At 40.3% G+C, this 15,944-nt stretch overlaps 1 protein-coding gene and 1 non-coding gene across 2 annotated transcripts in view; both read left to right on the plus strand.

The window, feature by feature from the left end:
• The first annotated feature begins 588 nt into the window (after positions 1–588).
• LOC139322510 (U2 spliceosomal RNA) lies at positions 589–779 on the plus strand. Its single transcript, XR_011600842.1, has one exon. It is a non-coding gene; the product is annotated as a U2 spliceosomal RNA (small nuclear RNA).
• Positions 780–2,710: 1,931 nt separating this feature from the next.
• Positions 2,711–15,944, plus strand: part of ACTN3 (actinin alpha 3) — a 48,249-nt gene continuing 35,015 nt past the window's right edge. Inside the window, exon 1 of the mRNA XM_070951206.1 lies at positions 2,711–3,032. Within this exon, the coding sequence (XP_070807307.1) occupies positions 2,901–3,032 (132 nt within the window). The 5' untranslated portion in view covers positions 2,711–2,900. The remainder of the gene's footprint in view (positions 3,033–15,944) is intronic.

Consider the following 15,944-nt stretch of genomic DNA (forward strand, 5'->3'; position numbering starts at 1 on the left):
TAAGGAATACAATAACCAGTTATTTTTCAAAATAAGCTTCTATAATCCATGCCCAAAGCTTGAAGGAAACGGCAAGCAAAGCGTCTGAATTTACATTTGTCTTTGTGGACAAATGTGAAAACCAGGAAGCTTTGTGCAAGGAATATCTTTATGACATCCTTTTTTATTTATCGTATTCTCATGGGCCTTTTCCTTTCTTTTCTCAGAAGAACACTCATCGAACAAGAAGCTTTCAGAGTAGGACTCAGGTCTCTACTGGTAAGTCCTGAAATAACAGCCACAAAGGCATGATGGGGAAAAATGGGAAGGCTTATGCAAATATTGTACCAATAGCTGTCAGAAGAAGCACAGGCAATCAGGAAATGAGCGTTGTTAGCAGAATTTATAATTTGTATAGTTAAAACTTCACAATAGAAGACTGTTAACTTGGACAGTAGAAATAGGCACGATGTCAGAATGTATCTGATGAGATTGCAAAGCAGTGCTGATTCCGATGCGATAAGGAATACATTCCGTAAGGAATGTGCTCGTCATTATCTGAAGTTTAATAGGAGAGAATGCCCTGGGAGGCTGCTGGCCAGGGAAGGTATCGCTTCTCGGCCTTTTGGCTAAGATCAAGTGTAGTATCTGTTCTTATCAGTTTAATATCTGATATGTCCTCTATTTGAGGACTACATATTAAATGGATTTTTGGAACTGGGAGATGGAATAGGGGCTTGCTCCGTCCACTCCAAGCATCAGCCTGGTATTGCAGTACCTCCAGGAATGGTGCACCTCCCTCTGGGAGGAATTTGATTGGTTAAAGAATAGATGAAATAAAGTAAGCTTTCTACTACTTCGGAGCATACTGTATATAGAGTATGTTAGAATTAGCTAACTTTGTGTTGGTTAATTTCTTCCCTCTTTAACAAAGCATTTGCATAATTTTGCCAAAAAAGTTGCAGAGACTTTTTCAGCAACTTCCTCAGGGTCAACATTGACCCTTTAAAAGCCAAAAAAACAAGCAGGTTAGGGTCCTATACATTGCTAAATTTCAGTCAAAAGGACCAAAACAAAGGCAGAGATCTGTTTATCTGTACATTTAAATGTACATTATCTGTGCTTTTCGTCTTTTGACTATATTGTTTAAATTATTAAAAGGGACTGACTTTTAAAATATCTGTACATTGCTTTGTTGTTTTTTTTGCTATGTACAGGAACTTGAATTGGAGCTAAAATGCTGTAGAAATATGATTTAAAGCAACGGATTAAAATCTTTGTCTACCTTTAGTCTACTTTGAAACATTAAATTAGAACCTGACTTTTTCCCCCCTAGGCATTCAGTAGCTTTCCCAAGCCCTTTCTCACCGATCCTAAGAATAACTCCTGTGTAACAGGAGCAGGCTGCAAATGAATTGAAACTGCATTGAGTGTTATGCAAATGTTGGTGAAATACAAAGAAGCAGAAAGCTCTGGGAATATAAACCAAATCTGTGTCCATGGTATCCCAAACATAATAAGGTCAGTCTTGAAAACCTTTTCCTCTCCTCTTGAAATGACCTTTCAACAGGTATTTCTTCTGGCACGTTTTAAAGCTCACAGGGAGGATTTCAAATATCCAAATGCAACATGTGACTTTCCGAGAGATGCAACGACAAACCTATCACATTTTTAAAGTGCAGGGGGAGGCTGGTTTCTTGCAGCACTTTTCGCAAGGAAGAAGTAACCTTTTGTAAAATAATAGCAGTTTGTGGAATTTCAAACATCCTGTGATGACGCGCGGCATCTAGTTTTAATATTGGGGAACCCCATATAGCGCTTGTGAAATAGTCTCCTGAAAATGAACATGTTCAGAAGGTTTTTCCTTCATTACTTGCAATCAAATAAAGAGGCCATATTCCATCCATCTAAAAAACAAAAACAAAAAACATTTCATTGGACAGAGTGTCATGATCTCAAAAAGAACTCAGGTTGTTTGGTTGTTGTCATGGGAAACACTGGGAAATTTTTAGAATCTATTTGGAGAACATGGTTGCAAGTCCAAATTCATAAGAGAACATCTGGAAATTAATTTGGCCTTAACTTCTTCCTCAACCTGGAGGCCAGCTGACCCTTAATCAACGGAAGGGCTTGCCTCCAGAAATTGCGGGTGCTCCATCATTGGAGGTTTTTTTAAAAAGAGATTATTAGACAGCCATTTGTCTGAAATGGAATAGGGTCTCCTGCTTGAGCAGGGGGTTGGACTTGAAGACTTCCAAGTTCCTTCCAAGTCTGTTGCTCTCTTCTCTTCTCTTCTGTTCTGTTCATTAACAGCCATACGTTTATTCTTGAATCTTGACAGCATGTCAAAAACCATACCTTGCACCTTAGTGGAAAGTTAATGACAGTGCTCTATGTAAGATTTTTCCTCTTTTGCTGTACTGAAAATGGGAAATTTCCTCCCTGAGCAGAGTTTCTTGCTCTAAGGAGTGTCTTCCTGCATCTGGCATGGATTTTGTGGGAGAGACATTCAGACCACTGGAGCAATTTTCTTTTTTAAGAGCTTGCGGCTCTGCTTTAAGTGGGGGTGGGGGAGAATACTTGGCCTCCCAACAGTTGTCTTCACCACCCCTATCTGGTTGGTAGGAACACTTGCGCTGTCCCCTCCCCGTGGCCTTTTTAAGATGGAACCTGATCCCCCTTCCCGGGGCTGATAATACTTATTGAGGACTGGTCACGTGGATTGGTTTTGACAGGTGCAGCTGCAAAGCAGGCAGACGCACAGCCTGGAAGGACTTTGGGGGATCTTGACCTCTAAGGGGTGCCGAGAGAGGGGAGCAAAGCAGAAAAAGAGACCGAAAGCTCGAGCAAGTGGGGGAACTGTGTAAATTGTAAGGGAGAGAATAGGCACAGAGGAAAAGGGCTTCGCAGAACAAGGCAACATGACAACTCAGATGGAAACGCACATGCAATACAACCATTGCTACATGATGACCGAAGACTACATGGCACAGGAGGAAGACTGGGATCGGGACTTACTGCTTGACCCAGCCTGGGAAAAGCAACAGCGAAAGGTAGGAGGCCAGTTAGAGAGAGAGAAAACAGCAGATCCAAGATGTATGGATTGAGTTCCAGGCCCAATGGAACGTCTCCAGGAGAGCTGCTGGGTCATGAGCCGGCTTGGCTGCTTTTCTTAATTCCTTTGCTGTATTGGTTTTATCGACAAACTCGCATTTATTTCCAGTGTGGCACCAATCATAAATACCAGGTAGTAATTCTGGGGTGCGCCTCTGTCTTCCTGGGAGGGGGTGGGGAAGCAAATCCTCAGAGTTGGCCTCTCTGGAAATTTGCTGAGTGGGAAGACAGATATAACGCTCCTGAAACCATGGATGTTGAGGTCTGAGGTCATACCCACTCGGTGGACTTTGCAGGATGGGGAAAAGGCTTGTATCGATTAAAAAAAAATATAAAAATATGACGGTGGAATCGGTGTCGGAATTAACTAATCGTTTTGGAAATTGTTTGCTTTTTCCTGATCTGAAATAAATATTTAGCCGTGGTGGCGCAGTGGTTAAGAGTGCAGTTTTGCAGGCTAACTTCTGCTGACTGCTGATTGTCAGCAGTTTGGCAGTTCAAGTCCCACCGGCTCAAGGTTGACTCGGCCTTCCATCCTTCCGAGGTGGGTAAAATGAGGACCCAGATTGTTAGGGGCAAGAGGCTGACTCTGTAAAACCGCTTAGAGAGGGCTGTAAAAGCACTGTAAATCATTGCTATTGCTATGGCTATTCCATAGAGTTAGACACTACCCTAGAGAAACCAAGGCACCTATATTATAGGAATGAGGATGCCCATCTTCTAAGGGCCAGCTGCCATCTCTGTACATTAGATACCGTTGCCTACAGCTGTCACCTCCCATCAGCCAGACCCACAGGACCAACCATGAGTGACATTTTGGACACCGTACGTCAGGCGAGATTCAAAGTAGCACTGGTGGACAGAAGGGGTGTGTGGAGAAGAAGGAGAGAGCACATATGTCAACAGAGTGGAATCTGCCGAGGGCCGGAGCAGCCACGTCTGAGCAATGCCTGGAATGACAAGAGACCCAAGAGAGAAAGAAAAGGAACCAGCTAAATATATCTTTTTGTGGCAGTTGCGAACTCGCCCTAGCACAGCTTGGTTGAAATATCACACACGGGCCCGTATCCTAATCGCAGGCTTTCAGAGATGGCCCTAACCTCTTTTCTCCCAACATAATGCTGGCTTGTATGCCAAAGCATCTCCCTTAGTGATTAAGCAGTCATTTGCAAACATGAAAGAGAGAGAAAGAAAGAAAGAAAGAAAGAAAGAAAGAAAGAAAGAAAGAAAGAAAGAAGAAAAGAAAAGAAAAAAGAAGAAAAGAAAGAAAAGACAATATCTGCTTTGAGTTTTTCAAGTCCTGGCAGCATTTGGGAGCATATGGAATTTAGGGACTGTGAGGGGAAGGAGAAAGGAATTCACCAACTCCATCCTTATTTCTGTTCAACCACAATCTCTTCTTTTCTAAGGATAGCAATGGGTGTGTATGTGTGTGACATCATAAAAGATCGGCCTCCTGTCATTCATGCATCCGTTCTGCTTTCTGTGCAACTCTTGTAAGAAGTGCTTTGCACCCCTCATCTATCATTTGTGGAGCCCCTGTAAGAGTGATAAATCTAAGACGGTCCTCTGAATTCTTGTCTCTGAAAACTTACATGTTGCGAGAGGTGCCCTTAAGTAAAGATAGTTTTCAGAAAATTATTAATCTTTTCCCAAAGCGCTTTCATTCTCTGACATACGTAAAGGGAACACATGGCCTTTTCTTTGTAGAGCAAAGCATATGGGCCAAGTTTGGGCTGAGCTCTAAAATCTAGATTTAGCAATTTTTTTTATTACTCTCAAGTCTCATTGTATCTACTATTTCTTCACCTCTGTTATCTAATAATAAAAAAATATAATGCCATGTTCATTCTGCAGATAACATGATTATACGAAGAAAAATATGCAATATTCTGTGGACATAACCTTTTTATTCTGCACCTGTTCATGTATTTTGAGGCGGGGAACTGGAAATAAGTAGCATCTTCTATGGAATATGGATGAGGAAATTCTCTCCGAGTTACAATAAAAAAATCAGAAGGAAGTTGATAGAACCTTTTCTGAGTAACACGTTTTATTAAAAGCCATATGTTTTTGTGAGCTGCAGTTCCCTCCATCAGCTCATAAAAGATTCTGCTTTTTAATAACATCTATTAATTGGGAAAGGCGCTCCCGGACATCTCCTGATTATTATTATTATTTTTTTGCCACTGTAGATTAGCTCAGCTGAGTTTTGATATTTCATGTTATTTGGCTTTTAAATCAGATTTGGACTATGATATCTTGCCTTTTTGTTCTTATGTTTTCTAATTTGGTTTTCTAATTTTGAGGACAGGCTGTGCTTTACAAGTAGTTGAACGTGTACTTTACATGAAAAAGATCCCTGGTTCGGTCCTTAGCATTTGATCAATTATCCTATAATCTCTTTTATCATCAAACATTTGGGATTTGTAGATCTGGAGAGCAGCATGTGTGGGAATTTTGGTGTTATTAAGATGGGGTGGCACTGGCAGTCTGATTCGGCACAAGGCAGCTTCTGATATTTTTATGATGCCAGATATGCAGACAGTAAGCTTTTAAACGATATTTTGTTGGTATTCTCATTCCAGTAATCAAAACGCAAAACCTACCTTGTTGTATAGATCCTTCACTCTGCAATGCAGATCGAACTAACCTCACAGTTAAATTATGGCCATTTTCTCCTTGACACATCTCCTTGATTTGGTACCTCAAATGCACACCAGCATTCGCCACCAACCTTTTCAGATAAATCATGATTCTGAGCCAGAGTATATAATGGATCTAATTCACCTTCATGGCTGGATACTTTGAGATACCATCAACATAATGCCTGAAGAAAGGTCAGCTAAAAAAAATCTGGTTTCCCTAAAGCTTAAATGTGACTAAAGTGACACAGGCTGGCCTAGGTCAGGGATCCCCTTTGGGCTCTATAGCCAAAAGGATCTCTCCACCTCTTTACTATGGGGTCAAAGGCATGGTGGTCTTGTGATAATGGGGAAGGGCCAGAAGAGCATCTAAGATTGCATCACAATGTGCCTGATCATTTAGAACAAGTTGTCACTGATGCATAGAAGGCCGTTTCTGGGAAAGAGCTACGTTCATCGGCTTTGATTCAAGATGGCTTAAGAATTTCCCCACATTCTACTCTCTTGCTTCATTGAATAAACTTGTATGTCTACGGAGATTCACACTCATGCAGATCATGGTTTGTCCCAAAGAGGTTTTTTCAAAAGGCAGCTGAGCTTTCTTGTTTGTTTGTTTTTCTTCTTCTTGAAAACGTTTCGCTTCTCGTCCAAAGAAGCGTTTTCAGTTCTGAAGAAGTTTCTTAGATGAGAAGCAAAATGTTTTCAAGAAAAATCCTTTGCGACAATAAACTTGTATCTTCTAGTTGTTTTTTTTTAATGCATTTAATGTAGGTGATGGGATCTTTAGAAGAAGCAAGTTGCCCAGACTTCTAGCTAGATCGTGTTTTTATAACCACGAAAGCTTCTGGTCTATTGTTGGAATTCCTCTCTTCTTGTTTTTGCAATGTCTGGTTCCAATGCTGGTTGAGATGGCATATGCTGGACCAAGTAGACTCAACTTTCTTCCAGACCTTGTATTTATTTGCTCTCCTTCATTCAGTTCTACATTCCTATTTATCTAACAAAGCTTCGAAAGCTGTTCAAACAGCATGGTCCATCTTGAGATAATCTCGGGATCTCTAGAAGGATCAGGTTGAGGAAGGATGGCCTACATAATTTTCATCCCATTGCTGGAGGAAGGAAATTAGAATAGAATAGAATAGAATAGAATAGAACAGAACAGAACAGAACAGAACAGAACAGAACAGAACAGAACAGAACAGAACAGAACAGAACAGAACAGAATAGAATAGAATAGAATAACAGAGTTGAAAGGGATCTTAGGCAGGAAACCCTATATCATTCTGGACAAATGGTTGTCCAATCTCTTCTTAAAAACTTCCAGTGTTGGAGCATTTGCAACTTCAGGAGGCAAATTGTTCCACTGATTAATTGTTCTAACTACCAGGAAATTTCTCCTTAGTTCTAAGTTGCTTCTCCTTGATTAATTTCCACATATTGCTTCTTGTCCTGTGCTCAGGTGCTTTGGAGAATAATTTGATTTTAAATTGATAAGAAAAGCAACATCTTTATGAAGAAGACAAGAGAGCAAAGCTTATTTCTTTCCTATTCCAAAATCTGAAAGTTACTTTATTTTTTTTAAGCCACCTAAGGATTTATGAAAATAACAATGCAGTTCCATGTGCACTTCCTTCAACTTGAATCCCCCATGTCAAACAAAAATTTACCAGCTAACCCTCACAACTGGAATGTTTTAATGCACTTGTATATGACTGCCACACCTTATATGGATAGTCCTTAACTTACAACTGATCAATTAATGACCATTTGAAGTTACTACAGACTTGAAAAAGTTACTTACAATCTGTCTTCAAAGTTACAATTGCTACACCACCTGTGGTCACCTGATTATATTTTATATGCTTGGCAATTGACAGGTTGCCATGTCCTGAAGTCCTGTGATCGCATTTTGCGACTTTTTTGCCATTTTCCAGCAAAAAAAAAAAAAAAGGCAAAATAACTTTGCATTTATGACCATGTGATTTGCTTAACAACCACATGGTTTCCTTAACAACAGTAGAGACCCCCTTAACGACCATCCCCAAAACAGTTATAAAATCAAGTCCACATAATGCCTCAATTTACGACTGCAATGACTCACGACTGAAATGCTGATCCAATTGAGGTCGTAAATTGAGGACTACCTGTAGCCACTATTGACCCCAATGACTAATGAAATGTGGAACAGAAATTGCCTCCAGAAGTGGTGAATGCTCCAACACTGGAAGTTTTTTTAAGAAGAGATTGGACAACCATTTGTCTGAAATGGTCTAGGCCCTAGGGTTTCCTGCCTGAGCAGGGGGTTGGACTAGAAGACCTCCAAGGTCCCTTCCAACTCTGTTCTATTCTAATGAACAGACTGGCCACATTTGCAAAGGCGGATGTACCTGGATGTACCAGCTTCTCCTCCCCCACCCCATTTTGCTGATCGGGGATTGTTTCTTCTCTGCCGAATAACGCCTGGTCGCGTAGCTCTTGAGTCCAGAGACTTATTTCCTGCTGATGCTGGAGATCTGTGGGGCTGGTTTTGCATCAGTCGGGTATCGGGTGGCTGCTGCTGCTGTTCCAGATATGCTTGCCCATATAAGGCTGTTTCTAAAAACTGCTCTCCAGCTCTACTGCCGTGCAAGGAGGTTACAGATGAGCTAATGGTCATATTTTGGAAGAGGACAGAGCTTAATTAGGGTACGGGAAGGGTCTCCCTGCCCGTCCCTGAAAGATAGATGGGCCTTCAGAATGAAGAAGCTATTTAAAGAGAGTTGCATCTCTTGAAGCGAAACAAGTACTTTATGCACTCACTGTGTGGATAAACTTTAAAAAAATATAGAATAGAATAGAATAACAGAGTTGGAAGGGACCTTGGAGGTCTTCTACTCCAACCCCCTGCTTAGGCAGGAAACCCTACCCCACTTCAGACAAATGGTTATCCAACATCTTCTTTAAAACTTCCAGTGTTGGAGTTTAGGTATAATGTGTCTTCTTAAAGCAATCACCGTGTGTGTGAGATGGGCATCAATGTAAATTTGTTAATAGTTAATTAGTGAGTAGCGCTAGACTTATTCAGTAGATGACAAGTTGATTATTCAGGATGAAAATTCTCCATTCAGCTACGGATACTACCTTGGACTTAGTATCTTCCTTGCAGGGGTGGTTTGTATGAAATATTCAGATGTGAAGCAGAATAGAGCAAGTCATACATAATGGACAACAGCACTGTTTTCCCTCTTCTGAATGGAAGTTGTTCATATGCACAATAACTTTTTTACTGATACCAACAAAAAGGGAAAGCCTTTGATCAATGTTCAGCTATTATAATTGCTCAGGGAATAGATCTCATATTCCTTCCTCAATTCTGGCTAATCTGGGCCGGGTGCAAGGCATCAAAATTTCTGAGCAATGCTAAATTTTAATCGTGCTTAATACTTCTTAAAAACCATCTATTTTTAGATTCTTGCAGTTCTGCATACAAACATGCCTGCTCAGGCCACCCACCCACAATTTCTGGCTATTCAAGCTTGAGATTGAATCTTCTGGCCCACAGAGGTTACAATTTAAATGCCGGTAGTAGGGAAAACTGAAGTGGGAGGATGTGAGAAACAGAGCATTTGGAAAAGCCAGGGTAGCAAACAAAATACTATACTGAGGCGTTTCATTGGGTGTTTAAAGACGCAGCAACGCCTATTTTGTTGAGAGCATCTAGCCCAGAAAAGTCTTTTCCCACCAAGGCCCCTGAACTATGTTGTACTAAAATGTTCATAATTTGAATCTTCTTGGCTGAGGATGAGGAGAGTTGTGCCACCCCCACCTGAAACCCATAAGTAGGAGAAGCGTAAGGTATAAGACTTCCTTGTAGGATGGGAGTTTAGGCTAACTATAAGCCCTGGCATTGGGGATACCCTTATTATGTCAATTATGGAATTATGGGAATTAAGAAAAAGACTCACAGGTCCGAGAAAAAAAAATACATAGATCCCTGCAAAAAATAAATTTAATACTCGGATTGCTGTAAAATGTTATCTCCCAACATAAACAGTACTACAGATGAGACATACTGGTGTTTGCATTTTATCTATGAGCCTGGCCAAAAACAAAAGCGAAGGAGGGAACCAGGGTCAAAAGAGAACAGGACATGGGTCCTCCTCCTCCTCCTCTTTTAATGACTCCATAATCCCTTGAGGGGTGTAGTCTGGGCAACTGAGTGGAGCTAGCAGTGTGTTTTAATGGCCAGATGCCCTTCCTGTCACCAATGCGGAGTTTTGTTCAGCAGATCTATTCTCAGTGTGCCCAGAGAGAGAAATATCTGCCTTTACCTAGGATCGAACTCACAGCCTCCTGATTTTGAGGTGAGCGCTCCAATAAGTTGGTGTAGCAGCAACAAATAGTCTTAGGGGTATTTCATGCAGTGTCTCAAGAGTCAAGACTCACTCAAAGACGCCCACACACACAAAATCCCTCATAAAATGCACATTTAATCTGCCCTAAAATCCTTTTTTTCAAAATGTGCGTTTGTAGAAGATGTTACCTCTTCGTTGTGTTACATCATCTTCTTCGGCTGCCTCCCGCAGTGCACAATAGAAGGGATTGCCTCTTTTGTAATAATGTCGGCAGCGGCCAAATCTGTTAAGCCTCAACAACAAACAGCCCGCGAGACAAAAACCATCCCTGGCATGGCACCTGCAGGGAGACATTTGCCTTGGCTAGCCTCATTGTGTGTGTGAAACCGGAAATAGCTTCTCATTGTTGTGTCAGTCGCACAGAGACACACATACTGTATGTACACACACACACCCTCAGTTAAGAGAGACAGGGGCTCAGCTCTGGTCCCTGTACAGTTTGGCAGTCTTACAGACTGGGGAAGAGCCAAAATAATAAAAAGAAGCACGCTGACCGCTTTGCTCACATTATTTGATAGCGCAAAGGGCTTAAAAGTCTTACGAGGGATGAGTATCAACTTGCTTTATAATTTCAAACTAATTGCAAGGGGGAATCGTCGTATTTTGAATAATTAGGCTACGACAATTGCTGGGAGAATCCTAGAATGCATCTAACTTCGTTGCTTGTATCCTTACGATTTATATTGATATTGATTGTTTCCTGATTGCTTATTTGTACCCTATGACTATCACTAAGTGTTGTATCTTTTTATTCTTGATGAATGTATTTTATTCTCCTTATGTTCACTGAGAGCACCAAAGACAAATTCCTTGTGTGTCCAATCACACTTGGCTATTCTGTTCTGTTCTGTTCTATTCTATTCTATTCTATTCTATTCTATTCTATTCTATTCTATTCTATTCTATTCTATCCAATGATAGCTCGATTTGCAACAGTTCATTTAGTGACCATTCAAAGTTACAACGACACTGAACAAAGTGACTTATGACAGTTTTTTCCCCACACTTATGACCTCTGCAGCAACCCCACAATCCTGTGTTCCAAATTCACAGTTGCGCTTGGCAACTGGCTCACACTTACGACGGACACTGTGTCCCAAGGTCACGTGATTCCCATTTGTGATCTTCTGACAAGAAAAGTCAACGGGGGAAGCTGGACTCAATTAACAACCAGACTACTAACTTATCAACTGCAGGGATTCACTTAACAACTGTTGCAAAAATGTCGTAAAATGGAGCAAAACTCATGGGCTCAATTGTGGTTGTATGTCGAGGACCACCTGTATACGCATATTGCATATCAACACTTCCAAGCGCTGCTGTAATGGCAGAGAGAGACTCGGGCATTGAGAAGCTCTGTGATACCTTAATCCAAAACCAAAACAAAACACAAACCTTGGAAAATTTAAAGGACAGGTAGTCCTCAAATTAACGGCCACCATTGAGCCCCAAATTTCTGTTGCTAAGTGAAACATTTGTTACGTGAATTTTGTCCCGTTTTGCGATCTTTCTTGCCACCCTTTGGTAAGTGAATCCCTGCAGTTGTTAAGTTAGGAACACGGTTATTAAGTGAATCTGGCTTCCCCCATTGACTTTGCTTGTCATAAAGTCGCAAAAGGGGGAATCACATGACCCCTGGACACTGCAACTGTCGTACGTATGAACCAGTTGCCAAGCGTCCAAACGTAAATCACGACATGACCATAGGGATGGTGCAACGGTCATCTGTGTGAAAACCGGTCATAAATCACCTTTTTCCAGTGTCTTTGCAACTATGGTCACTAAACGAATGGTTTAAGTCAAGGATTACCTGTCACAACAGACTCAGGGTTACCCAGTGGGAATCTGAATCAAGAATTACTTCTTGTGTCCTCCCAAATTAAGAATGCATATACTTGTTTATTGTATATTTAATTTCTTTATGATTAACCTTAAGTTGCTTAGAGTGGGTAGCAATCCGGTCTCCCCAGTTACAGTTTCCTCATTCCAACCTCCACTTTGAATTACAGTAATGAGTAAGCACTTATCTGATAGTCCATTTAAGCCTTCTGGGTACTGTATTATCAGGGACATGACCATTGGAAACTTAATACAGACATAATAGAGCCTGGGAGAGCTACAGCCTGATCCTTTAGGATCAAGTGGTTGTTTTTTTTTTAAATAGCAAAGGCTGAATTGGGAGTCAGCGGAATTTAAAATGTGTAGGACCACTCCTTCACTCCTTTTTTACTCTTCCTTCTGCCTGTGGCATCCTTTTTATGCTCTGGTCCCTCTGAATCCCATTTTGCTTTTGGACACAATTTTCTCCCTCGGATATCTTTCTGACTTCTTGGAAGCCAGAAAAATATAGCCCATTCTTGTCTACCTATTGTCCACTTGTATTATATGGGTCTGCCTTCTGCAAGCATCGGTGGGATGGTTATATGTGGAAATCTGTCTCTTTATCAGCTTAGTTTTGTTCGTTCACGTTAAGCTGGCATTTTAAACAATTCGATGACCATATTCATTGGCTATTTACACAAATCATGCACATTTTCTTTCGTCGCTTAACCAGTTTTTGTGAATTCACAAAGCAACTTTTTCTTAGAGATGAAGCCAGTTAAAAAAAATAAAAGCACCATGCTCAATTTAGAAGGATCCTCTAATACGTTCAGGCCAAATATATATATGCTTTCCTAAAAAGGGCAGAGCTTCAGGATAGAGGAAAAAAAAAATTAAATTCTATGAGTGCTGCGGAAGCTGGCTGAGAATAGCGGAGATTGCTGGAATCCATAATGTTATTAAATTCTCCAAGACTGTATGGTACCTTAAATGCTATTTCAGGTAGAAAAAACATTTTTAAAAAATCTAAGGGGAAAAATTTATTGCTGCAGTTGTGATATATTTGCTTATCGTCTAAATTGGAAAGTCAGAAAAGCTGGACCAATGTCTACTGGGAATGCATAATGGCCTTCCTATTTATACTTCTGTCTTCATCTCAGGTGTGCTTAGCTTCTGCTACAACACATTACTCAGGGAAACAGGGGAAAAAATTGTCCTAGAATTCCATTATGTAAGTACATCCATATCTGTCTTAAGTTTCAGATTTGGGTGTAGTTCTAGGTACGGAAATTTTCCTGGATGTTCAAAACTCCCTTCTCCCTCAATTCATATATTGAGGGGGTTTTTTGTTTGTTTGTTAGGTTTTCAACCAACACTTTTAACCATGCACATCCTCAAAATAGTCCAGAAATCAGAATTCTCCATAGATACAAAAACTCTGATTTGATTTTTTAAAAATGCAGATGCTGTCTTTTAGAGCTTGCTATAGGGCATTGCATGCCAAAACAACTAGTCACAATGTCCCAAAGTCCCCCCCCCCCCATTCCATCACTCTGCTAAACACATAACTCCCACAACACTGTCTTATGCCTAAGGATAAGAATGTAGTAGGACTGTATTACTATTACCCTTCTCATTTTTCCTATTGCCTGTTCCTTTTGGCATCTTATGACTACCACTTTGTTGGTTATATACTTATGATTTATCACTTTATTGCTTGTATGTGTACTGAGAGCTTATCCATCAAAGACAAATTCCTTGTGTGTCCAATCACACTTGGCCAATAAAGAATTATTCTATTCTATTCTATTCTATTCTATTCTATTCTATTCTATTCTATTCTATTCTATTCTATTCTATTCTATTCTCTATTCCATTCCCTATATTTTCTGTTCTGTTCTCCTCTCCTCTCCTCTCCTCTCCTTTTTCTCTTATATGTAAGCAAATGGATGCTGAAAAGAGTCTGATTTCTTGAACAGAGTTCAGGAATGAATGTACAATCTATGTAACATGGGAGAAAAGAGATTTGATTTGCAGGGCATCCATTTTGCTCATTTGTAATCTAGTGAAAGGAGAATGGAGATCATTGTGTGAGTTGCATGTTACTATTGTTATTTTTTGGCTTCGAAGTGAATGCAAATGAGGATGCGTGCTTGTATATATCCTCTTTGGACTAGGGAAGCTTATCCAGCATTATGATTTAATAGAAAAGCTCCGGAATTAATACTTAATCAAGAGGAAACTCATATGGCTGCTGGATTTGTTAAGCAATGATAAAAGATTTGTGAGACTCCACGCTGGGATTAAATCTTTTTCAATCCAAATGTGCAGTTGTTCATTCTGTTTTACATTAAGACTTTATTTACATTCTGCTTTTCCTCTGGTTAGAAAGGCTGGCTTCTAAAGTAATTATGTAACGGTAGAATAGGCTGCCAAAAAAAGAGAGAAAGAATAGATATATGATTGCTGCTGTTCAACTCTTGGAATTTAAGGCAATCAATTTTAATTTATCTCATTTTTTGTATCAAAGGCCAAGCTTTTAGCAGAAGCCATAAAGTAAAAAAAAAAAAAAATGTGTTCCACAAGGGATTTAGCAGATACTCATTCTGATCTTTCAGGAAAATAATTTCCTGCCAATTTATTTTAGCTGACAATCCAAATAATTCACATCAGTCTTTAGAGCCTCTGTAGCTTCCCATGGCATTCCAGCCTTAAAATTCTTGCTTCCAAAAAAACCCGGTTCCTTGAAATAGACCAACGAGCAGACACAGCTCAAATGTTTTCAAAATAAATGATTGCTCTTTGGCTCTGTAAAATGTATTTTTAGCATCTCCTTCTATTTAATTCTATTCTTAAGGAGAGAGGAACTGAGAAATGGATGCAGCGCCTTCGTTTACTGTTTGCAGTTTGGTGATAGAGCAAAGGGAAAAGAGCAGATTTAGGTTGCATGAGTTCTATATAGTTTTTTTCTGGAATATTGTAAGCAGTTGCTGAAGTAAGGGAACATAGAGATTGAAGGACATTCTGCCAGCCTCGGAATTCACATTTAACATCACAACTGGAGCTCGTATATATGTAGTCCTCGGTTTATGACCACAGTTGAGCCCAAAGTCCCTGTTGCTAAGCAAGACATTGGTTAAGTGGGTTTTGCCCCATTTTACAACCTTTCTCCCCACAGCTGTTCAGTGAATCCCTGCGGTTGTTAAGTTAGTAACACGGTTGTTTAAATGAATCTGGCTTCCCTGTTGACAGCTTGTCAGAAGGTCGCAAAAGGGGATCACTTGACCCCCCCGGGAGACTGCAACCCGTCATAAATATGAATCGATTGCCAAGTGTCTGAATTTTGATCACGTGACCATGGGGATGCTGCAACGATGATGAAAAATGGTCCTAAGTCACTTTTTTTCAGTGCCGCTGTAACTGAGCGGTCACTAAATGAACTGTTATAAGTCGAGGACTACTTGTATGTAAATCCTTTTGGCCAGAGACTTACTTCTCTTCCCTAATACTACCACCGCCTTGATTTCAGCAATCTTATTTAGGATGACAAGACTTTTTCTGGGGAGGGGGGAGGGAGGGGAGATTGATCTGGGCTCCTGAAAATCATTCTGATTTTTATCAGGATGTCTCTTCCCAGTGCTTTTCCTACTTCTGTTCTACATTATTGCTGACTCTCAGGCATGTGTCGGTTAGCTAAAATGAGCAAACACACATCCAGAAAACCAGGGATAAGTTTTTGGTTGTGTCATTGTCTACCTTTCAAAGCAGGCCAGGTCAGGAAATAAGACACCCCAAGAAATACTAGACCTTTGTTGATATACAGTAGGCTCCAATAATAGAATATTGAAAAACCGATAGAATTTCTATTTCCCTTTCCATTAGAGTTAAGATAGAGCAATATTAAGTTTTCACGCTTCCCTGTTTTCCTGGGCTAAGCTCATGTTTTATCAAGACCTTCCTTGTTTGTATTCCTCTACAGCTGTGTTGACAT

Source organism: Pituophis catenifer, unplaced genomic scaffold, assembly GCF_029215685.1.
Source record: "Pituophis catenifer annectens isolate HBS135680 unplaced genomic scaffold, rPitCat1.0.hap2 SCAF_10, whole genome shotgun sequence".
Taxonomy (NCBI): domain Eukaryota; kingdom Metazoa; phylum Chordata; class Lepidosauria; order Squamata; family Colubridae; genus Pituophis; species Pituophis catenifer.